We start from the raw sequence: 24,401 nt of genomic DNA, 5'->3' as shown, positions 1-24,401 counted from the left end.
TTCTTAATCTGCCTTGTTTCAGCTGGCCTTGGCTCGCTTCCAGGGCAGCTGCGACCACAGCAAGACTTCCATCCTTTCCAGCATCCTGGAGTGCGACTAAGATAAGCTCATGTGAGAAAAGACGGACACTTCAGTGTTGGGACCTGCACTGGCATCTCGTGCTGCAGACATGGAGGGGTCCAGTGACAAGCTTTTCTGCTGCAGGTGGGTGCGCCACAGGGTTCCCCAGGCCCACAGAGAGGAACTGTACCACATCCTCAGGATGACAGGGCCGCTGGTAAGGACTGGCTCTGTATATATACCCTGCTCTGTCTCTGAGACTGTGTGAACTGCTGTCCTTCCTAAAAAGCTGACTTGTGCAACAGAAGATTGATGACGGTCTTTCGGTGCCACTGGAAAGGTTAAGATGTCAGGAAAAACAGGCTTTGGTGTCTGACACCGACACAGAAGTCAATAGCCCTAAAGCAGTGTTTGGCAGGTTTCAAACTGCAGCTGCAACCTGCTGAAGTGATGACAGTGTGGCAGTGTACTTGTCAAGGCAGAGTCTGAGTGCCGTGAAATTCAACTGCAACTCGTGTTTACTGCCATTTACAACTGTGTGAGCCGGTAGCTGCATCAGCCTGAACCTCTGCTGATGTTTGTCTTTCCAGCTGCTCTCTCGAATCCTCAATTACCTGCTTCCATTCGTGGTCACAATGTTCTGTGGGCGGCTGGGAAATGAAGTGATGGCTGGCTATGGATTAGCTTCTGCTGTAAGTGGTCATCTGTATGCTCCCCAGACTTGTGGAGGCTAACATGAGGAAACGACAGCTGGAGATTTAATTTCAAGGGAGAAAATGAAATACTATGAACACACCAACATGGCATTTACAGTGCTCCCACAAATCTGATGATTTAATCAATATATATAGTAGATTTACTCAGATGAGTCAGGGAAATATTAGTTACATTCCTACAGTCCTCAAGTGTACCTCAGACTCATTCATGTTTCATATTCATTTCAGACCATTAATGTTACCACTGCAGCAACAGGATATGGTCTGGGACTAGCATGTGATACGTTAGTATCTCAGGTTTGGAAAACCCTTTTGATATGATGACACATTGGAGTTTTTTAATGATCCCTGCTGTATATCACTGCCCTCCTTTCTCAGTTGCTAATCATGTTGTGCAGACGTTTGGTGGCAAGAACCTGCTGCGGGTGGGAGTGATCCTTCAGCGGGGCATCGTCATCCTGCTGCTGTTCTGTCTGCCCTGCTGGGGTCTCCTCATTAATGCTGAGGCCGTCCTGTTACGCATGGGCCAGGACCCCGAGGTGGCGAGGTAACTAACAGCACCAACACAAGTAATTCTTCTGCTGCCGCTGCTGATTCGCCTTTCAGAAACACCACCTCTGCATTAAGATCAGGTCCCACAGACTCAGCAGAGAATCAGTATTCCAAATATTGAGCAGATGACCTCTAATACATCTGTGAAAAATCTGTATTAATGTTTCATTGCACTGATTCTGCTGCCGTATTTTTAATTGTCTCACAGAAGTTTGACTTCAGCCGCTCCTCGCTAACTGTGTTACTCGTTTGGTTCTGGGCAAGCACAGAGTAGAGTACAGAGACTATCAGAGCAAATGTAAACACAGCTGCCTGCTGCCTCTGCAGGGTACATGATTGACCATACAAGTAAAGAAAGACGGCTACAAAGCTCTGTAGACTTCACTACAAGCAAATTCACAAAACTCAGCTCAAATAGGACATTTTCTGTACTTCTCGGCTTCTGAGTGGCATTGAAAATAAATGACCTGATGATTCTGAATCATTTACATTATGTTAGTGCTTGTTTGTCTTTAGTTGTGAACTGACTCCAAATGTCTTGATTTCAGAATAGCCCAGCTGTATATTACAGGCTTCCTTCCCGCAGTACCAGTGAGTCGAGACTTCTCTCACCTTTAAGAAAAAATTTTGGTTGTTATTTTCTGTTTTACCTTTCTGTGCAATGATTTTTTCAGTAAATAACAAACACCTTCTTAAAATCATATTTCTGTCCAGGCAATGTTCCTACATCATCTTCAGGTGTCTTATCTGCAGAATCAGGTGCACTCCCGACGTACAGCACAGTCCAATTGTCAGTCTTGATTCGAGTATCGTCTTTCAGTGTATAAAAATAATGGAAATCGACAAAGCTGGCAGTAATCACATCGTCTGCTGTTTGTGTACTCAGGGTATAATATTGCCACAAATGTACACTGCTGCCATGGCAAACATAGCAAATATGATGACGAACTACATCTTTCTTTACTGGCTGGATCTGGGTGTCAGGTAGGTGTGCTCACACACGGCAGCATAGCATTTCAAATCTGAATAAAATGATTGCACACATTGGTATCTGTGTGCATTTCTTACAGCGGATCTGCAGCAGCCAATACTCTGTCTCAGATTTACATCTGTGCTTTTCTGTTTGCTTACATTTGGTGGAAGAAGCTCCATGTAACAACATGGGAAGGTGAGGACAGTTATATTTAGTAGATATTTGTGGCGACCTTAAGATCTCATGGAACACTTTGTTCACCCGCCAAGTTTTTCTCCCAACATAAATAAGTTTCTCTCTCCCCCTGCAGGCTGGTCCATAGAATCACTGCAGGAGTGGGGCTCCTATATGAAACTGGCCCTTCCCAGCACATTAATGAAGTGTTTTGAGTGGTGGGTTTATGAGTTTGGGGGCTTCTTTGCAGGTAATCCATATTTTAGGTTTCAGTAAGCCATTTTATTTAATCAAACCATGCACAAAGTCATGACTGTCCTTTGGTCTTTGTCTCTGATCATCAGGGATGCTGGGTGAAGATGAGCTGGCAGCCCAGCATGCTGTGATGATGGTGTCTTTCATAACCTACATGGTACTAACAGCAAATCAGATCTTCACATCCTCAATTATAAGTCTTCCCTGAACATGATTTTGATTTGTCACAAAAGTAACTTTTGAAAATTAAAGTTAGCTTTTAAACACACTGTATGTCAGGGTTCATGTTTTCTGATTCCTGAATGTATTGTTATCATATTTTTCCAAATTGATGAATCTGTAGTTCCCTCTCGGTATTCAAGCTGCAGCATGTGCCCGAGTGGGAAATGCTCTGGGTGCAGGAGACACTGCCCGGGCGATCCTCACCTGCAAGATGTCACTCACTCTTGCCGGTCAGTTAGAAATGTTTTCTCATATTGTAGTTTGCACTAGAACTCTAGTTTAGATGAAGTTTAGAGTATCCTGGTTATATGTTGCACATGTAAACAGCTTATGCTGCATTCTGAACATGCGTTGTTGGTGCAGAGCATCGAGGCTGAGGTGGTAAAAATCAAGACACGCCTGCAGGCAGATGATCAGAAACCTGATAAGAATAACCATATTTATCATGTCCCATGTAAACATCATGCCGATACCAGAACAGGACACCAGTGTGCACTTCATAATTCCCCTACTTCTCTGAGGACTCACACCTCCTCTCTTCCAGGTAGCTTCGCAGTGGCTGAAGGTCTTGTGCTTGTCTCTACCAAATCAGTGATTGGCTTCATCTTCACGTCTGATGAGTGAGTCTCTACAGCTGCACTCTCATTTCACTCGGAGGTACAGTCATACGGAGGTTGTCTTCAGAAAAATAGATCCTAATTATAAAACCTTATTTCAGGAAGATCATAGGTCTGGTCTCACACCTGATGAATGCTTACTGTTTCCTTCAGTTCTTTGATGGTCTTGTGGTGAGTCTGACTATCTAACTAATCTAATCTATGTATCTATCTAACATATGTTTGCATTATACTACTACTTCATTTAGGTTACCACATGGTGACCAATGGACTGAGAGTGCATAATAATAAGTGAGTTGTCTGTTTTCATCCTAGTGTGTGTGCACGGGCATCTTCCTGGGCACGGGCAAACAGAAGATAGCAGCTGTGGCTAATTTCATTGGATACTACTGCATAGGACTGTCACTGTGTGTCACTTTAATGTTTGTCGCAAAACTGAGGGTTTTAGGTAATTGCATGAAGTGACCTTTTTTGTCATTTCCTTTTTTTAAGTGAGGCCTGCTGCGCCCTTGACAGACTAATTGGTCTTTTTCTCCACAGGTTTTTGGCTGGGACTGCTCGTTTGTGTCATTTTACAATCCACCCTCTACATCATTATTATCTTCAAGCTCAACTGGGAGAGAATGACAGAGGAGGTATGCTAAGCCTCAAAACCTGAATTCCTACAGAATTAGTTACTGAGCTTTCAAAAGCCATTTGCTGCATGTAGGAATATGAGAAACTGGAATTTGGTTGGTTTCTCCTTGTTTGCAGGCTGTGGACCGAGCTCAGAAAAACACTCATATGACTTTATTAAGCACAGCTGCCCTGTCAGACGCTGCAGGTAATGACGCTGCCGGCCAGACAGCAACCAGTGGGAGTGTAAGTGGCCTGCTTAATGTGACCCTAGCCACACTTAATCAAAATTTCTTTTCAAAGACTTTAGTGTTTTTGTTTAATGGTCAGTATTTCTCCCAAGTCAGTGGACGGCCACACGTCTGTGAGCACCGAGGACCACAATGGGAGCACAGAGACGGGGGGTGCACGTGCGGTCCAGCAGCGGACGGGTGGTCGTCTCTCCACCACCCAGCTGATCCTCAGGCGAGGCCTCGCTACGTTTGCAGCTGTTGCACTACTGGCTGTGGGAGTGAGTGCACACTTCCTCGTGCCCTTGCCAGAGACTCTGCCTTCAGAGGCCAACATTACTTCGGACTGGATCAATACTACATATACTCCTGATCAAATTTTCTCCACTGTGCTGGTCAGAAAGGAAGAGGCAGATTGACCTTGGCAGCCCAAGATAACCACAATGTTTAATGTATTAAATACAAATGTTGTCAATCTCTCTTTAGTTTGACTCTTTCTCTCTGACAGAATGTGGCTGTGAGCTGACCACTCACAGATTCACCGGAAAATCTTGTGAATGGGTGTTTTAAGAGGAATATTTAGATCATTTCACTTCTTACTTTCTGCTCGTCTACACTTGCGCCTTCCTTCTGCACGTCCTGCTTTGACATGCTGCAATGCAAACATCAGCATCATACTGTGCATTGGTGGCTAAGAAGTTACTCCACTGAATACAATACACTTTTCTCATGTTCATGTGACCATGTTAGTGATCACCAGGTTCAAAATGAGTCCAGCAGCCAGGATGAGTAGCATTAAAGCCAGAGCCAGGCCTCGACGCAGGACCAGAGTCCTGTGAGAGAGCCCCCCCTCCACTGGTATCTCTGCTGGCTCTGCCTCAGTCTCAGCTAGGCCCATGGTGTCTGTTTGGTCCTCGAATTTCCCTGAATCATCTGATTGGGCACCTTGACACAGAAATGCAAATGTGACTGTAATGTTTTCACTGAAAAATATTATATTGTGTCCTTCGTATTACAAGATTCAAGCGTTTTTGTTGAAATTGGGTTATTCACATTAAACTCTTTGAAAAGTTACTGTTATTAACTTATATTTATTTTTAGCTTTATGCACTGATAGGTTCAAAAGTTATACACAGTATACACACACACACACACACACACACACACACACACACACACACACGCATCATTTTAGCAATATGAATGTACCACCATTAGGTTACATTTCTTATAGATTAATCTGGGTCCTGAGGAAATATCTATCATTTCCCATGCTGAGCAGGATAAATACTTTTCTTCAGCACACTAAAATGTTTTAGTTGCTGCACAATAACTCTTACCTGCATCTGTGGAGCTCCCACCCACTCCCGCTCTGATTTGAGCCTGGAAGAAAAACAATGTGTGAATGTCGATTCATAAAGAAGCAGCCTTCGTCCATTCAGGATGCAGAGTTTTACCTCTGAACACTAACCTCGGCTGTAATTTTCTTCCAGTTCAGTCTTAAAAGGTATATAATCAGAGAAGAGGACTGCAGAAACACGCAGACAATCAGGCCTGTCCACAGACCTGAGGGAAACAGACAGTTTTACATCCTGCTTTAAGGAGAGCAAGCAGTGTGGATGTTGATGCTGTGGTGGATCTCTAGCTAAAAAAATACACTGACAAAACTTAAAAATTACTAGTTAGGCAACAATGTGGCAAAAACCAGTCAAAGGCTTAAAAGCATCTCTGCTTTCTTACCCTTGATTCCTAATTTGGCTGCAAACATCAGTGGCACTCCAATAGGAAAGCCAATTCCATAATATCCCACAATGTAGCAAACAGCTCCGATTTTCTGTTTACCTGCTCCTCGTATAATGCCTCCTGAGGCAGCCTGGTCACGCAAACGCAATAAAAGACACGGTTAGACAAAAACAAGCACCACGCATTCTTCACAAACAACACATGGGTGTCTCACGAGATCTTGTTTGGACGTAATGGCAGAACTACTCACGGATATTGCATCAAGGATGATGAATGGAGCGTAAAAAGCGACAACTTCAGCGACTCTTTGTCTGATTTCACTGAAAGACGAGAGACTCAAAAGTTACAGTATGACATTCGAGGAAAGCTGACCAGAAACATGACATTATCATTTGATTTTTGAGTTACATTTGAGCACATGACATTAAATATGATGTAAGAGTAATCAGTAAATCACCCTTAACCACAGTGATGCTACAGAGCGTAACTGAGCCCAGCTGCCAGTTAATATTTCATAGGACATATAACCAAAGGTCACTTTCACTGTGTGGACAATAACTGACACAATGGTGAAAGGTCATTTGAGCACCTGTTACATCTGTCAGACATGCCACTGGCTCTGTGTGTGTCAACAAAACAAACTGCAGGAAAAGACAAAGACCATGTGTTAAAGATATACTCACTCATCGTATGTAAAGGCATAAGAGACATGGTCCTTCAGGGCCCCAATGAAAACCGCCAGAACTACAGAGACTGACACTGTGGTGAAGGGTAAGACATTTAAGTAGCTGCAGCTTTCAGAAGATGTTGAATCAATTTCTTCCTCATTTTTTGTATATTCACTCATGAGTGCATCACATAGGAGTTAGTATGCTCCACTTTTTCGGTCACTTTGACCTCTAAGCTACTCCTTCTTAATTATATAACAATTCTAGTACTATCTTAACTTCAAATACATGTCATAAAGATGTTACTGAAGGGCATAGAGATATTGTTTACAAGCATACTGACCTGCACAGAACATTGTCAGTTTAGCAGACAGCTTGGCCTGCTCTGTGTCCCCGGCTCCCAGTGCATTTCCAACTCTTACATTGCCTGCTATACTGAAACCTAGAGGGAACTAATAACAAAAATGCTATATTAACATCCTGCGACACTGCATGTACAAATACATGATTAATTACACACAGCGACAATTTGATGTATATTCAGTAGACGAAAGAACATTTCATGTGAAGGACAGTACCATGTATGCAAGATTTGCCAGCTGGTATACAACTGATTGAGCTCCAAGTTCCACCTCATTTATCAGACCTGTCAACAACAGACAGCTGTGACACTTTGGACCAACTTTACTTCACACAAATGATTTGAAAACAACAAAAGTGACATTACCTGCCAGAAAACTTCCAATCTCATAAGTCCACCACTCAACGCATAGCATGAGCATGCTGGGGATGGCCAAGTATATGTACGAGTCCCAGTCCTGCAGGCACTCTTTAGACCAGCCTGTGTGGTCAGTCAGTGAATTAATAAATCATTCAGTTACTACTACTACACTACTCTGTTCTTGGATTTCCTGTCCTGTCTCGCGATTCCACTTTGTACCCCAAGAGGCGATACACCACCATACACCTTCTGAAATCAAGGCTCAGTCTTCGGGGCTCGGTTCTGATCCAGCTGTATTCAGCTGAGCCCGGTTCCATTGTGAAAACACCAGCAATGACAACAATGAACAACTGAGCTCTGGACCTTGTCTCTGAGGTAACCTATTACACACACATCTGAAATCACCAAATAGTTTGGAAGTGTTGCAATACTCATGCAATAGTTAATACAAAACTATGTTTAACCTAATGTTTCTTGACTACTGAGGCACAACATGATTATATCCACAATTGCTGTAACTCACTAAAACCTGCTAAGACAAACAAGTGGAGCCTCATTATATATATATTATATATAGTCAACATCTTCCAGAGCAAATTGTTGTTCTCACCTCCCCAGGTGGCCTTATGAAGACCTTTCCAAATGATATAAGCATAGAGAATTCCAGCCAATAAGAATTCGGAAAGGGTGTTGGCGATGGCAGATCCTCTGTAAGAGCATTTCATCGCACAATACTGGTTATGTGATGCAAGCAATAATGATGGCACTGAAAGAGTGATGTGCAGTTCAATAGGTGATACTCACGGGACTCCCAGATTTAGTACGTAAAGGAAGATGTAGTTGATGAGAGCGTTAAGAAGATTGACCACAAAGCCTGTGATTACCTGTGGCCATATGATGCCCTTACAGAGAAGAACAACATAATACTCTTACTGGACACTTGCAAAGTGAGAGTCGTCCTTCCATCAACAGTCAGATGTATGAGCTAACAAATCATAGATATCTCTGTACCTGACGACTGGCTGACTAACAGACTTTTCCTGCATATCTGATCCACTGTATCCTTTTGTGGATGAAAGGAAGCAAATCACAGGCTACACGATGTCTCTTTCGTACAATCAAGTCTTATTTCAGCTCATCAGGGAATTAGTTGAACATGTTGAATAATAATGGGCTTACCTGGTTTTGAAGGAATCTTGTTTGTAATGAATACATGAACGCAGCCTAGACACACAGAATTACATAAAAAACAGTCACTGAATTGCATGTATTTGGACATAAAAGTCATCAATGTATAACATTTGTGTAACTGTTCAATCCTACAGTTACTGATGCCAGCATGTGCTCTGCAAAATACTGAGAGGTTTGAAACACTCACAGGAAGCGCTGGCATAAGGATCTTCACATACAGCTGAGCCACCCTAGATAGAGATTTTCCATCAATATCAACAAGAAATACACTGTTTTTTTTAACAATAAATACATTAAAAAAAAAAAAAAGATGTAATAAAACAGCAAACTAAAGCAGGAGGTCAATTTTGCTGACCTGGCCACCTCTGGTTCCTGTTTGACAGCCAGCAGAATGAGCTCTGTGTTAATGAGGATCGCCCAGCAGGGGAAACACGTCAGTATCAAAATGAGGATCGCCCGCTGCAGAATGACCCCAACTCTCAGGAGGTTTTGGCTCCCAAAGGTCTGAAACCAGAGTATTTTCTCATTCCTCATCACTTTTTCTGTTTTACAAGACTCTTGCCAATACTGAAAACTTGCGTCTGACAGGCTCGTACCTGAGAAACCAGAGTATCACATGCCGCCGACACACCAAATCCAATAGATATACCTGCAACATTAATAACCTGCGGATGGAACACAAACATTGGTGGATGATGTCCTGTTATACCACAGTCTGGGTGATTCTTATTGGCTGCAGGGTGTCCATTAATTCCTGATAAGGGACACCTTATTGTGTGGGATCATCACTGTGCTGTACTCACTGCTATGGCCAAAGACGTTCCTGCCAGCTCTATCCTCCCCAGGTGGCCGCAGAAAACAGTACTCACAAAACTGATTGCAAAACCCATGAACTGGGAAATAGTCTGACGAGAAAAGGCAGAAATTATCAAGAAGTAGCTGGGACAGCAAAAATAATGATTAGTTTATTAGGAACCGGTGGTTAGTGGTGTGGGCCTATTTATTAGACTCCAGTCTGAGTGGTACAAGCGGTAAATACATTTATTCCAGTATTTTTTATTCCAGTATTCCATTTATTACACTATGTAAGTACAAATTTGGTGTGTTGTACTTTCCTTTCATACTATATTTTCTACCTCTACCACCACTATTCTACTCTTTATGTCACTGCATTTATCCGACAGCTTTATTTACTTTTTTATTTACTTTATTTTTACGTACAAAGCACAGGAAGACATCAAAAAATATGATGTTCTGTCAGAAATTTAAATACTCAACAGTATATACAAGTAGTGCTGAAACGATTAGTTGATTAATCGATTATTTTTAAAAAAACAAAAAAAACAACTGATTGATCATCATCATTTCAGTCATTTTTCATGTAAAAACATTTCACGGTTCAAACTTCTCAAAAGTCACGATTCGCTGCTTTTCCTTTTAATCATTTACATTAATTTCCAATTATTTACTGGTTTGAACTAGTGTTGGTCAAAACCAGCACTGTTAAATGATCACTTGGCTCTGGGTAATTGTGACAGTACTTCTCACTATTTTCTAAATTTTTACAAACTAAACAATCAGTAATCTAATCTATAACAGGCCAGTCCAAGGGGCACAGGCGTACTTTTACTACTTTTACTGATGAATGAAGTATTTTTTGATTATACTTACACAGTTTTACTTAAATAATATATTTAACGCATGGCTTTTACTCGTAGTATTATTACAGTGTGGTAGTGTCCTGGCTTCATTAAGAGATTACCTGTTAATGTCATGTCACGCGATCACTGCTGAACAGGCCGTTCAACACGGACTACTTACCACCGGTCCGGCTAGTTTAGACAACTGTTTTATTTCTGTCTTAAAACCAACAGGGACCAGCATGCGGATCCGCTTTATCAGAACACATTCAGTCCAGGTGGAAACAGGTGAACTCCGCGCGCTGCTCTCCATGGCTCGCTGACTGCTGCTTCGCCGCATGAGCCCTTTGCTGCTGTCAATATGAGTCATGTGGTGTGTCAATCGTTTACTACTTCCAGTGAGAAAGCTGGAAACGATTTTGGTAAGTCATATGCAGACCTGACAGGCGTTTACCTTTCTGTGACGTGCCACACCTCTTTTATCACCTGTTCATAGGTCATCGGGGGACACCTGGTGAAGAATTCAGGAGAGAAATCAAACTCCTGAAAAAACAAACATACAGAACAAAACAAAAGAAGGATATTATGCTGTGCAGTTATTTATTGTATATTTTAGGTTGTACCATCTTTAAATGACAAAACTACCGATCATACACAAGCAGAATGGCAAGAAGTTGAATTGCTTGTCTTTGAGAGCAATATTTTTTATTCTATTATGTTTTCAAACAAAGCCGCACTCTTTCTTTCCATTTTAATTTGAAGCGTGGCTTTCTCTATCGTTCAGCAGCACCTCGTCCTGAGACGCTGTCGTTAGTGCTGCATCTCGCCAGCAGATGGAGCCATTTCCCAATAACGAGAGCAAACTGATCATCCACAAGATGACAAGCGACACAGTGACATTTCACATCACCACTGAAATAACATGTCAATGTTGCTTGATTCCATTGTTTTAGGAAAATTCATACAATTCTTTCCTGAGTCACCTGATTCATTTTTATACCCTTTTTTAAACATTAACACGTTTAATGATGAGTCACTGGCTTTGCAAGAACAAATAAAAACAAGGTCCATTAAATGAGTCCTAAAAAATTAGTTACAATTGTATTTAAGTTAATGCAATGATGCAAAGACCATTAGGCTCTTTATATACCCTTAAATTGAGAATTAAGAAGTACTGAGATTGGATTATTTTAAGTTCCTGCCTCCATATGTGCTTAATTATACTAGTATACTAGTACTATACTAGTCAACCCCATTGCATAATATCAGGAGGGTTTAGAATCAGACTAATTAACATGAATGTAAATGTAGTAGAAGCATCTGCCAAATGAATGTATCTAAATATGCTTTGAAATCATAGTTTTTCCTTTAAGTAATTATGTAGTTTTTGATCTCTCCTCGTCTTCAGTTCACAATTTTACTGCCCAGTTAATGCAAATTAAGGAAGCAAAGCAAGTTGAAGGTAATTAGTTTGGCACAGGTGTAATCCCACTGACAAACACTGTAACTGCACCACAGCATCATGTGCTGGTTAGAGTCAGTTGTCATTTATTCTGGCCACAAGGGCATGACAGCAGTCACAGAGATCTGTGTCATCATCGCCTTCAAGAGGAAAAGCTGCTCTATTTGTTTGTTACACTGAACGATCACGGCATCAGGTGATGTCGTCCTGAAGGAAAGACATGAACAACAAAACGCCTGTGCTTTGTTTTGACACGCGAGAGAAAAACAGGCCTTGAATCAGCTGACTGTACTGTAAATAAATACCGTTAAAAAAAAAAGAAAAAAAGTCTGAGGCTCAATTGACCAGGCGCTTTCATCAAAACAGTCTATTGAGAACACAATGGTAGGGTTGCAGTGCTTTAACCTCTTATTACACTTAAAAATGTCCTTTTTTTGCGAGTGAAGTGGTGCAAGACACACGTGAGCTGTGGTCATGCAGTCCAATGAGTCATCCTTCACCCTGTTTTTGAGCATGCGTGTGGTACATGCAAAACAAGCCTCTAAAAGGGGAATGTTCCTTAAGGTGAAGGTTTCTGGGTGCAAGAGGTGGAGTCTCGCAGAAGTAAAGAAGCTACCCAGGAAATGAAGTCACTCCTCTGGAAGATTCTGCAGTCCTCATGGATGACAGTCCCCCCATCTAAAGGGGTCTTGAATGGTTCGAGGTCTTAAGAGAAACAGGATTCTTCAAGAAAGAATCATTCATTCAATTAAAAGGAAACTTTCTGTGGATTTCTTTCCTGCACTTCAAGCAGTGTGCTCACACCTCCTCAGAGACCAGTGGGAGCTAGAAAATGAAATGAAAGTGAAAATAAATGTGTCACAACGCTGCATTTTGGATAATTGCTTAAAATGTCAGCAAGCCAAAGTCATTTTCTTTTGTGTCACAATTGTGTTTTCACAGGGATGCAGCACCCGCCGCAGGGTGTCCCACACAACCTGCCAGAAATGGTACGTCACAGGGATGACTAGGCCCGTATTCTGTCATGCTTTTCGCTTCCTGGCTGCACTCAGGAGATACTTCTTCTCTCACCTTAAAATCTCTCTGAGGAGCCTTTGCACTGCGACACACAAAGGCAGCGATTCAGAGAAGAAGAAATCCAAACTGAAGAATTAATGAGTCATAGTCAGCCACTGTTTAATTTGCAAGATATGTCATGTTATATTTCACTTTATATATTTGATCTAAGACACACAAAATCTTTTTGTTACTTAACATTATGTGAATTTAAATTCAACCTACTGTCATCATTGGAAATGTTCATAAGTTTAAAAGTTTTCCTGAACTTCATTTGCATGTTCACAAAAATGTTTCATTGTACAAAAGTTGTATAAATTCAGAAAATGTGATGAAAAAGTCTGGTTTATTGTAGTTAATCAATGTAGCTTCCATTCAGTATATTAAAATCACCAAAAATCTGTCGCAGGCACTCTTTTAGGTCATGAACCATCAACGACATGTGACATTTATTCAACATTTGGTGTCAGCGTCAGGCTTCAGTGTAGATTCAGTACTGCAGTGCTGATCCAATCATATTTTGCTTCCTGGGTTGTTTCTAAGGCGAGCGGTTCACAAACCAAAGTGCTGGACAAATGACAATTTTGACCTGATGATGGCGCTAAATGAAAAGTTATGGGATCACCAAAGTTATTACAATTCATCCTGAGGGGGGTATGAATGCCTGAACCATAATTCATTTCACTATTTGATGAGATGATTCAGAATCATGTTATTCCTGATTCCTGTACTGACCCAGTCAGCATGGACGGCTTTCTGTAATATCATCAAGCTCACTCAACCTCATTGCCTGGACATATTGCGAAGTGTTCTTCGTCATCTTTTTTAAATCATGATGTAAAGAGCAGCTCCAGGTTTCAGCTGTCGTGGAATGACGAGCTGAGGTTTGCTTGCTTTTAATTTGTTCCTCATCACCTGTTTCTTGTAAGGTGTCTTACAAACCTAACAGGTTTGATCTGTGCAAATCTGATGCTGTGGACATTTTGTTGACTTTTGGGCTGATAAAAGTGTATTGATTCACACATAATCCCACCGAGGAAATAACTGTAAAGGCACTATTAGTGTAGCCAAAAGGCTGCAAAGAAAGGCCCTCTGTCCTCTTCTGGATCCTTTAGATTTTGCCCGGCTGACTCCTGTCCAAGGGTTAATTGGATCCTCAGATTTCTAACTGAAACCATCTCTACACACAAGTCTTTATGTGCCAGAAAGGATTGATTTTATCAGACAGGCTGCATATTGTCCTCATGTGTAACTGATACAGAAAAGGTGGAAGGCCAGCGTGGCTTTAAAAAGCCTTCCCATCCACAAATACTTCCGAATGCAGCAGGTGGATCAGACACAAAATGTGCTTGTTGACCCTCTGTGTGTCTGCAAGAGTTTCTTGATTCCCACATGACGGTGTCCGGTAGTCATTTATTAATCTTCTCTACTTGCTTACTCAACAAGCAGAAGGCCTAGTTTATAATGATTTAATAGAAACATGTTTCTGGGTTCATCGGAGGTCTTGTGTGCAGTCATGAAACACCAGCAAAGAGAATAACTCTCAGGTTCAATTTCCTACAGAAGCCTTACATGTATATATAGCCAATAATGGAGGCTATGATACAAGAGGATGTGTTTCAATTGGATAATGAGTGGGTGGCTGGGAGGCAGCAAAGGGAGAGAAAGGCACTGTAATTACATAAGCTTTTTTCCCGAGCGGGACCCAAGATCATAGTGATCTGAACTGCCCTATGAACCCAACCGCTTGTTAACCACTTTTAAACCGTCTAACATTTTAATTGTCCAACAGAACTGAGGTCAGAACTTTCATGTGATCCTTTCATTTCTTTCTCTCCACTACCTTTGCTGCAGCATAGCATGTTTTCCTCAGTCACACGATGCCACCAACATGGTTTCGTGCTGTGCAATGCTGTGCAGTGCTGTGGAGAGCTTCAGGTTTCTGGAATGCGCAATCTCCCATGACCTGAAGTGGCCGTTTGAGATCGATGTAATCATCGCAAAGGCCCAGCACGAGGATGTACTTCCTGTACCAGCTGAGGACGCTCAACCTGCCTCAGGAGCTGCTGAATTCTGCACATCCATCACTGTCCGGTTTGGACTGGCCACCAAACAGGACAGGAACAAAGTAACAGACAGTCCGAACTGCAGAGAAAAGCACTGGTGCCAACCTGCCCTCCATTCAGGACTTTAACATCTCAAAAGACATGAAACGGGCTGGAAAGCATCACTGCAGACCCATCACAACCTGCATACATCCAGCATATCGCCTCTAGTAGGCGCTACAGAGCACTGTATGCCAAAACAATCATTCAAGAGAGCAACACTCTCACCAGGCCATCACTGTGATGAACAGTTAAATCAGCCTTACAGTGTGAACAACCCCGTAAAACATCTTAGCTTCAAATTAGAAATCATATATTTAGAGCTTAAAATAAACACTATGCACACATCTATTTTTTTACCCATTCAATATTTATTCATTTGCATTATTAGTTTTGTAGAAACACTTGACTTGTATAGACATTGTTGCTTTTTAAACATATTTATAAGCACAGCATATGCACCTATTTTTCCACATGTTTGTATGTATATAGTAATTATTTGTCTATCTTTGTTTTGTTTTTAGCTGCATGTCCATTTCTACCCATTTATATTGCTGAAAATGGTTCATGGAACAGTGTGCAAGTACAGTGAAATCAACTTTAAAACCAGATTATGTATCCACATCCCACTTACTGAGTCTTATGATTCATGATGGTCTTTTGTCTTGCTGTAACACATAATTCACATCATGGTGATTGATACTTGTAGGGTTGTAATAAAGTGCTCTGGGGTCTTTAAGGGAAGACATGTGAAATGTCCTCTTAGAGCTCATAATGTTTATGACGCAAGACAGCGCTGGACAATAACTGCCTTGACCTTTGGCTCACGCAAAGTCTCGGCAAAAGGACAATGACACAGAACTCTTGGCTACATGCATTAGGTGTGCCCTTTCAGCACGGGATTACTGCGGCTCTCCACACTGTGTTTACAGGATTATATCAGATCTGTGCACGAGACAAGAAGTCACTGAGCAGGAGGCAGAGGAACACGTGTGCACTTTAAAACACAGGTAATTGTCAGTTGAGAAAGAGCTGCCCGGTGATGAAAGTAGGATCATTTTGTTTTGGATGACACTGAGCGATGACAATGCTGTTTTTTAACAGCTAATACGGAGTTGTTGTTCCACCTGCTTTATCAAATCCTCCCATTTGTTTAAAAGCCCAAACCAGGCCGTTAATGATCTTGCTGTTAAATCAGCGGTTTATAAATTAAACCAAGTGTGTTTGTGGAGTTTACTGTAAAAAAACAATTGTGAGCGTGACAAGAAAGAAACATTTAAACTTTATATTAAAATTCTTTTATTTTCATAGTCTGTCACAAGCCAATGAAATTTTGTTCAGCCCATTTTGGCACTGAAGATACTTTATTCATCATTTTCCATGTACAAAAATCTTGGAAGTGAAGAGGAAAAGAAAATACATTGGTTTTTAAATAGCCTTATTACAATTCAGACAGAAATCAATGTTGCAGTGACACATTTCACAATGTCAGCATGCAGTGAATTGATCAACAAGTTGAAAATGTTTTTACAGTACAATAAATCAGTCCAAGCTTGTATGGGCTTGTTGTTTTGTAGTGACAATACATTTCAAAGTTCAGCTGATCCTGGAAGTGTAACAAACCATCATACGTCCTGATATATAGGTCGACACAGGGGTCAGTTTGGATAGAAGGGGGCAAAAGTACATGTTTACTTGTAGTCGAGTGTCAGCTGCATTGTGCATATTAGCCCATTATCTATAAATACCAAAATGGAAAACTTAATACGTTCACCACTGGACAGCACTGGTGGAAGAAGCATTTTGATTTTTTTCTTCTTCTTCTTCTTTTTTTTTTTTTAAGTAGAAGTGGCAACAGTATACAAAATACTCCATCTTATGTCTTGCATTAAATGTTTGACTTTTGTCAAAGTACAGATTCTGACACAGAAGTGCCCTCGTCAGTGTTACATGTAATGTTACTGGATTATTTTTACTTATTTTACTGACTTTTAATATTGGGTCTGGTTGAGATGGGGCTGATTTGTGTGCGGTTGCATAGTTTTATCTATAATCAAATGTCATATTATCAGTAACTAGAAACTACTGCTGTTAGATAAATGTAATAGAGTAAAAAGGACAACATTTCCATTTGAAATGTAGTGAAGTAAAGCAGAATTGGCATAAAATGTAAATCCTTAGTAAACTACAAGTACCTTAAAAATTGTAATTAAGTGCATTACTTGAGTAAATGTGCTCTTATTTTATACTGTATGTCTTATAGCTATTAAGACATGTCTACATGTGACTAAGTAAAACATTTCTAATCACTCTGACCTCATGAATAGCCCTTCCTCTGACTCCTTTGACAAAAAATGAGTGGACTTGAATGGTGTTTCTAGAGTTGGCTGCTTAGGTGGATTATAAAGATTATAAAGTGGAAGTGTAACTTCATTATGATACAATGTGAATAAAAAAAGATTTTGAATTAATTCGTCAACAAGTGTTCTTCCATTCCTAATCATGTTCATCACCACTTTCTTTCACAGGCAAGACTCAGTTGTCAATGAAAACAAGCCTTGAGGGGCTTGTATTCTAGCAGCAGTCGGGCGCATGCGGTCCACCGTGTGGTCCTGTGCTGTCGCTCTGTCCAGAGGTCTTTGTCTGGCACCTGCGGATAGGGAGGGCAGGGTGTGCGTGGATCATCTCCCATGGCAGAACCAACCAGGGTCACACCCCGGTGACGTTGGCCCAGGCGGGGAAGGAGTCCAGGTCAAACATGGCCTTGCCCCAGCTGTTGATGGCCAGTGTAATGCAAAGGATGCCAATGATGTTCAAGACTATTCCTGTCCTGGCCTGAGGGGAAGGAAGATGGAGTGATATTAAAGCAACTGTTGGACATAATTGGAAATACTCACTTTCTTGCTGAAAGTTATATAAAAAGACTGATACCAATTTCATATTTTTCTGTGAAATATGAAGCTGCAGCCATCAGCTGGTTGGTTAAGTTTAGATTAAAGACTGGAAAAAGGGGGAAACATCCAGCCTGACTCTGCCTACCAACCCCTCTAAACCTCACCACCTAACACATTACTGTATGACTTGTTAACTGCTAAGTGTAAAAACACGAAGTTGCGTTATGTGCCAGACTATTTCTTATATCTCACAGTGACAACAAGTCCAGTAAACAAACCAACACAACTTTTTGTTTTTACTCTTAAGTTTTTGTATAAATTAAGACTGGAGAGTGTGTTTATTTGTGAGATTTAAAGGTGCTAATAGGCAGGTTTTGTTACCTTTGGACATAGCTACACTAGCTATTTCACTTTGTTCCAGTCTTGGTACTAAGTTAAGTGAACCAGCTGCTAGTCTTGACTTCACACTAGCATGTAGACATAATGGTATTTAGACAGATAAGTGAGAATTTAGAGGTGATTATACACAAATTCACCATTGCAAAATGCTGTTAAGACATGTCCAAAATGAGAGAATCAACAAAAAGAAGTGAATCCCAGGTGAGTTCTGAGATCAGTAAGAAGCTGAGCTGCCTCAAAATTACACAGCCACACTCCGGCTTTGGCCATCTCACAGCTGACGTTTTAGAGAGTCAGCACATTGACTGCACAAACTGTCCAGCGGTCAAATTTGCAAGAGTGACATGCATCGCATTCGTGCATCGCTTTTTAATCCGACTCTCGGCAAGAGAGCAAATGAGTGTGTTTTCCAAAACAGTGAGTTATTCCTTCAAAGGTTTCAAGGTCACAACTGCAAATGACTGTGGACACAAAGGTTCAGCTGTCCTGATGGTGCAACAGTGGACCTCAACTGACGACTTTGCATGTTCAACATATAATTTACTGAATAAACATCACAAACCATGGCCATACTCACCATGTCAACAACCTTGAGGTATCCGTAAGAGAAGACTATGGCGTTTGGAGGTGTAGCAACAGGCAGCATGAAGGCAAAAGAGGCACTCAGTGTACAAGGCACCATGACGTACAGTGGATTGATTCCAATGGACTGAGACTGCAAAAATCACACAGAAAGCTTCAAGAGTCTGAGACAGGCATGAACATAGCCTTGATAACAAAATCCTCCACTCCTCCATCTGGCTATTTTTCTGCAGCCGTAATCACTGACTCATAACTCAGAGTGAAATGTGTGCAATTCTGTGTGGAGTGAAAACTCTCATTAGGTGGGTGTAATTAAGATGTAATTCCTGCAAGCTTGGGGCTGAGTCATGATATCCAAAATAGAAAAGCACTACATATGTAGCGATAATGGCAGACTACTAAAATGCAGAAAACATTACTCTGGAATTTGCTGCTGAATTACATATCCCACAGCACAGTAGCTTACAAGTGCACAGTAATTTCTGGTTCTGAAAATAAACAAAGACTTAAACTTTATAGTTTGTCTTCTTCGAACTGTAGGCTGTATATCAGGTCACTGCGATGACAGTGTTTTGTCTGATGTTTTTTGTTTAAATCAAATGCTAAAGATTCACTTGACAGGATGACACAAAGTGACATACCACAAACCATGATGGCCACAGTGTCATCTCCCCACTTTCAGCTGTGTGCAACTGATCAGATGTTCTTGTTTTCTCTCTTTTCTTTCTATCTCTATTTTCACATGAGGGTTGGACACCTTCGCCCCTCCATAAATATCTATCTGAATACCCAGCTCTGCTTGGCGCTGTCTTTCACAACCCAGCTTTGGCGTCCTCTCAAGTGCTCGACTAGTGGGCACAGTAATGCCATTCTTCAGCAGCAGCGGGGTGGGCAGCATTACTAGGCGCTGGGCTGAATTGGTGTGTTTGGCAGGTTATTAATGGGAGGAGGGGCCCAGGGAAAGGGGACCAAACATATTCAGCCTGAATGACCAACTAGATGGGTAACCAAACAAGGGAAAAGAGGCCGGCTGCCACTGGGAGTAGTTTCAATGCTGGACTCCAATTGGGGAAATCGGTTCAAAAGAAATTACACATATGCAGCACTTCACCTCACTGAACCTCTGTTTCCAAATGTAATTGTCTGTCTCCTGCAGTCTGAGATTCTGCCTCTGCCCTCATCAGGCGCATTTCACTCTCTCTCTCTGGGAGCTCACCATGGAGGCTAAGACAGGTAGGAAGAGCGTCGCAGTGGCCACATTGCTGGTGCACTCGGTGAAGGTAGCAATCAGCAGGCATAAGATGATAGCAATTGCCCAGGGAGGGATGTTTTGCAGGGGAGTCATTTGATCTCCCATCCACTTAGAGAGTCCTGATTCCTGCAGAGATATACGTAATAAACATACACAGAGTTAGTCTCTTCTGGAAATGTGCACAGTATTCATCTCATTACTGGGAGTACACTACAATTAAGGTTTGCGCATCACATAAAGTACTCGTTGAAATGTAATGAGTCCTATTTGCAGCATAGAAATTGAAATGAAAAAACAGAAGCAGCATGTTCAGAGGAAGATTTGAACAGCAGTGGGAGTTTGCAGAGCAGTAACTTAATGCAGCTCTGATCAGTGAGCAAACTGTAAATAGTGAGACTGATTCCTATGAGATAAGATAAAAAAATGTGATGCTGGATTACATGCTGTGTCATTTCCTGTGAATCCAGTGCAGGAATGGCAGACTCCACCACTAACAATAAAAACCACTGTAGAGAACCATGAAGCCACCACCACACTTCCCCCTCCTTAAACGTTATTATTCATACCATATTGTGTGTAAGCTCTCAGCCCAGTTTCCCATTAACTGTATGACTGTCACTGTCACTTACTTCACTGCCCTTGGCCAGAGCAAAGCCTCCTCCAAGAAGAAGCACGATGCCCCATGGTAGCTTCTTTTGGGCAACTTTCCAGGTGAGCAGAGGAGGAGTTGGACCAGCAGCTTGATGGGGTGCTACAGAGCCAATAAATTCAATGTCAGTATTGAATTATTGCACAGTCTCCACCTCTCGAAATATGATTAGAACTGTATGACACTTAATCTGTACTCTTCCAGAATTAATAGCTATGAATGGCTCACCTGTGTCAAAACTTTGGGTCCTCCACGAACAGAAACGTGGGGGTTTTGAGGGCAGGACAAAGAGAAGGACAGCAATGAAGACTGCCACTGTGGCGTCCGTCACATACCTGAGAAGTGGAGCGATGAAGGAATGAGCAATTTTAGTGACATGAAAGTTTCTTCAAAGCAAATAATTCACGAAAAATATGGCTCAGAAATGGAAAAATGTACAAACTCTGCTTTGGAGTTGAAGATATCTGTCGCCCAGCCGGCGACAAAGCCTGGGTCCCTTGTGAACCACATCACCACCAGCAGAACGAAGAGACCCAGGACACTTATCTCTCCAAAGGACATGGGCCCCAGCAGACGGTGCTCCTCACGGATCACATTATATGCAGCAATGTCCTTCTCTGTTTTCAGAGCCCCGCAGCCCCACGTTTTCTTAAAGCTGGAGGGATCACATGGGAAAAATCGCTGTCACCTCTGCACTCAAACACACTCCTGATGCAGGGAAAGTTTCTTGATGTTGATTCAAGTCTCTGTCACTATAATTAGGCTTTAACCATCACTAAACTCACTTGAATCCCATGAAGACAAACTGCAGCCAAAGCCACGCCAGTGTGAGCATGAGGATCATGTTAGGGAAGGCAAAGCCGAACCAGGAGGCAAAGTTAATCACGTCTCCGTTCTGAGGAAAGAGTCTAAGGAAAACAACAAAGGGGATTTTTTAGATTTCATACACCAAAACTGAAAGAAATACACCATGGCTAAGCAACGCTTTGAGGAAACACTCACTGGTTCATCTGGCCCTTGAGCACCAGATTGGGACCGGTTCCTGTCAATGTGGCGGTGCCTCCGATGCTCGCAGCGTAACAAACACACAGGGTCATCCCTTTGCACATTCTCCGCTTTTCTGCTGCTTCCTTATGTCTCTCAGCCTCCATCGCGGCATCTAAGAAAGTCACCACCACTGAGGCTGCAAACAAAGAGCAGGGGATGAAAAGAGCTGTGTGTTTTCAGAAACAGATTGTACTCAAAGGTGACAGGGCTCACCTTGTCCCTCACTCTGCTTCTCTGCCTGTTGAGGCTGTTTGCTGTCAGTCTCTGATGTCTGAACCTGCTCCTCTGAGCTCAGAATCTGAGGTATCTCAGCCTCACTGCTGTTGAGCTGCTCCAGCACTGCTTGAACAATAGGCACCATCATGGCTGTGGTTGCCGTGTTACTGATCCACATGGACAAGAAGGCTGTCACACCCATGAAACCCAACATCAGACTGCCACGAAGAAAAAGAAAAAAACATGAATACTGTTAGTGGCTTTGGATTGAAAGACGGAGCCTCAAGTGTTTCACAACAATCACTAAAATAGAGAAGAAGATAAAAGACTTGAAGTTTCTTTATCTATGGCAAGTGTTTTTGAAGTCACAGTTGATTAGATGTGCTCCGGAAATGTAGGTCTTAAAGATGACATGCCAGACGGATAATCTGCCGTGCAGGTGTGCCTCGAGCCACTCACAGCGCCGGACGCACACCAACGAAGAGCAGCACCCTCAGGGCAATGCGCTTGTGCAGATTCCAGTGCTCCACGGCTATCGCGACCATCAGTCCGCCCACAAACAACAGGTTTGCGTCCTTCAGGTACTGCATACACACCTGAGACAGCAGGGTCGCACAGAGTAGGTGAAGACGAGCATCAGCAGACAGTCTACAGAGTGCTGAAGTGATTTTACTTACTTCTTTGGACTGCATAATGCCAAACAAGGGGAAAAGCAGGGCTGGGAGGAGAGCAGTCACAGCCAGTGGTAGGACCTCTGTGCACCAGTAAACCGCCATCAGGACTATCACATAGGCACATTCTGCCTCCTGCATAAAAACATACAAAAACATAACGGAAAATGCAGACAAACAGAAGACCCTTTCTGGAAAGATGCCATGTAAGGTGTAAAAACAGCTTGTGGGAGCATTATTACATAATCTTTAAAGGGATGTTATTATGGTTCAAAGGGTAAAGATAAGTATACTTGTTGTCCATTGTTTCTGGTCACCTGCTTGCAAATTTGCCTAGATCATACTTGAGCTCCATAAACACCCCTTCAGTTATTATTACATCACATATTCATTTTGCCACATTTTATTGGCAGGTAGACCGTGTAATTAACACTTTTTACAGCTTTTTTATTTAAAAAGAGTGTATTAGTTGCTTTTATATTGATACTTGTTAAAAAATAAAAATCCTTTGTCGTCAAATTTTGCAAGCCAGCAAACAGTCCTAAAGTTTGAGAGCCCACATTCTCGCCCCCTCCTCTACCTCATGTCTTTGTTCATGGCTGCAGTCTGTGTCTATCACAACATGCTTACATGCCTGCGTGCATGTCTGCGTCACATGAAGGTATAACATGGACAGAGCCCTTTGAATCTGTGTTCCCACGCTGGACATGACCCTTCATGTTAACAACTAGGAGTTAAAATAACAAGACTTCAGAGCGCTCCAGCCTCAGGCAACACCGGGCAGTTCTCATGCATTTTGCTCCGAGTGCGCTGCGCACTTGTGAGCCGCATCAACAGGTGCATGAGGGAACCGGTGCAAATCACTCATAAACCTCTTTCTTAGTCAAAACATGTCTATGGCGCGCTGAATTTGCGCATGAAGTTGGTTGCTTCGCTCCTTTAAATTGCATGCGCACGTTGCTTTTTTAAAACATATAGGCCGAATTAAAGAAGTTCTGAGTGAAAATGCCAAATAGCAATTGGAGATGCAGCATTTCAATTATTCCACGCCAAAATCGCCAAGAATTGCCGGGTTTCTCCACTTTTACCAGTATGGCAATGTTTAATCTAAATAAACGCATTGTTCCATCCAAATCAGTTCCTACATACCGATGTCCCGATCACTAAAGGCAGTGGAAGAAGAAGAAATGGAGTTGAGAAGAGGATGAGTTCATTCTTAACAGAGCGAAGATATTTGAAGAATGCCATCCTGAAGGAAAACGGAGAAAAGGAGGCTTTCGCACCATGGATCGCGCTTTTGAGGCGCGGAGGAGAGGAGGAGGGGGGGAGTCCCACAGCAGATAAAGGAGAGAGAGAGAGAGAGAGAGAGAGAGAGAGAGAGAGAGAGAGAGAGAGAGAGAGAGGGCGAATCACAATGGAGAGAGAGAGAGAGAGAGAGAGAGAGAGAGAGAGAGAGAGAGAGCTAGGGTGCTCACACCAAAACAAAAGAGCTGACTGCCTGATTATTCTCAGAATCAACAAAAAAGGGTTCTTCCATCAGCAAACCTCCCAAATAATGACCAAAAAAAACCCCCAAAACAAATCCTGTTTTCTCCAGTCATCACTGATACTGAACTGCTGCAAACTTGACACAAAGCTGAGGTACTTGGAGTTCCTGTAGCTGATTAAATTAGATTTATTTGTCCTTCTGC

At 42.1% G+C, this 24,401-nt stretch overlaps 3 protein-coding genes across 4 annotated transcripts; 1 reads left to right on the top strand and 2 right to left on the bottom strand.

The window, feature by feature from the left end:
- Window positions 1-138: 138 nt before the first annotated feature.
- LOC139336103 (multidrug and toxin extrusion protein 1-like) lies at window positions 139-5,487 on the top strand. Of its 2 annotated transcripts, XM_070970002.1 has the most exons (17): window positions 139-277; window positions 651-752; window positions 1,005-1,073; window positions 1,175-1,323; window positions 1,877-1,919; window positions 2,043-2,087; window positions 2,215-2,312; window positions 2,399-2,496; window positions 2,612-2,725; window positions 2,820-2,887; window positions 3,074-3,182; window positions 3,497-3,572; window positions 3,671-3,740; window positions 3,885-4,017; window positions 4,110-4,204; window positions 4,323-4,392; window positions 4,528-5,481. In XM_070970002.1, exons 1-17 carry the CDS (start codon window positions 170-172, stop codon window positions 4,785-4,787), a joined length of 1,707 nt encoding a protein of 568 aa, XP_070826103.1. In that variant the 5' UTR covers window positions 139-169; the 3' UTR covers window positions 4,788-5,481. The 2 variants fall into 2 exon arrangements, with proteins under 2 accessions (XP_070826103.1, XP_070826104.1); XM_070970003.1 differs by lacking the exon at window positions 139-277 and having other exon boundaries at window positions 721-752; window positions 1,005-1,060; window positions 4,323-4,430; window positions 4,528-5,487.
- Window positions 5,148-10,690, bottom strand: slc47a3 (solute carrier family 47 member 3). The gene is made up of 17 exons (XM_070970004.1): window positions 10,559-10,690; window positions 9,541-9,642; window positions 9,334-9,402; window positions 9,093-9,241; window positions 8,925-8,967; window positions 8,726-8,770; window positions 8,351-8,448; window positions 8,157-8,254; window positions 7,553-7,666; window positions 7,404-7,471; window positions 7,169-7,277; window positions 6,841-6,916; window positions 6,408-6,477; window positions 6,155-6,287; window positions 5,886-5,980; window positions 5,755-5,797; window positions 5,148-5,359 (listed from the first exon to the last, which is right to left on the bottom strand). The coding sequence occupies exons 1-17, from the start codon at window positions 10,688-10,690 to the stop codon at window positions 5,148-5,150; spliced, it is 1,656 nt and encodes a 551-aa protein (XP_070826105.1).
- Window positions 10,691-16,292: 5,602 nt separating this feature from the next.
- slc13a5b (solute carrier family 13 member 5b) lies at window positions 16,293-23,996 on the bottom strand. The gene is given in 13 exon segments (XM_070971076.1): window positions 16,293-17,835; window positions 18,871-19,008; window positions 20,092-20,253; window positions 20,757-20,878; window positions 21,005-21,111; window positions 21,219-21,431; window positions 21,562-21,684; window positions 21,779-21,959; window positions 22,037-22,257; window positions 22,499-22,635; window positions 22,717-22,845; window positions 23,860-23,972; window positions 23,975-23,996. Coding segments are annotated over 13 exon segments (1,794 nt in total). The 3' UTR covers window positions 16,293-17,709.
- Window positions 23,997-24,401: the final 405 nt, after the last annotated feature.

This window comes from Chaetodon trifascialis, chromosome 9 (assembly GCF_039877785.1).
Source record: "Chaetodon trifascialis isolate fChaTrf1 chromosome 9, fChaTrf1.hap1, whole genome shotgun sequence".
Lineage (NCBI taxonomy): Eukaryota > Metazoa > Chordata > Actinopteri > Chaetodontiformes > Chaetodontidae > Chaetodon > Chaetodon trifascialis.
The sequence above is the reverse complement of the archived record's forward strand: the minus strand, read 5'-3'. Positions and strand labels throughout refer to the sequence as shown.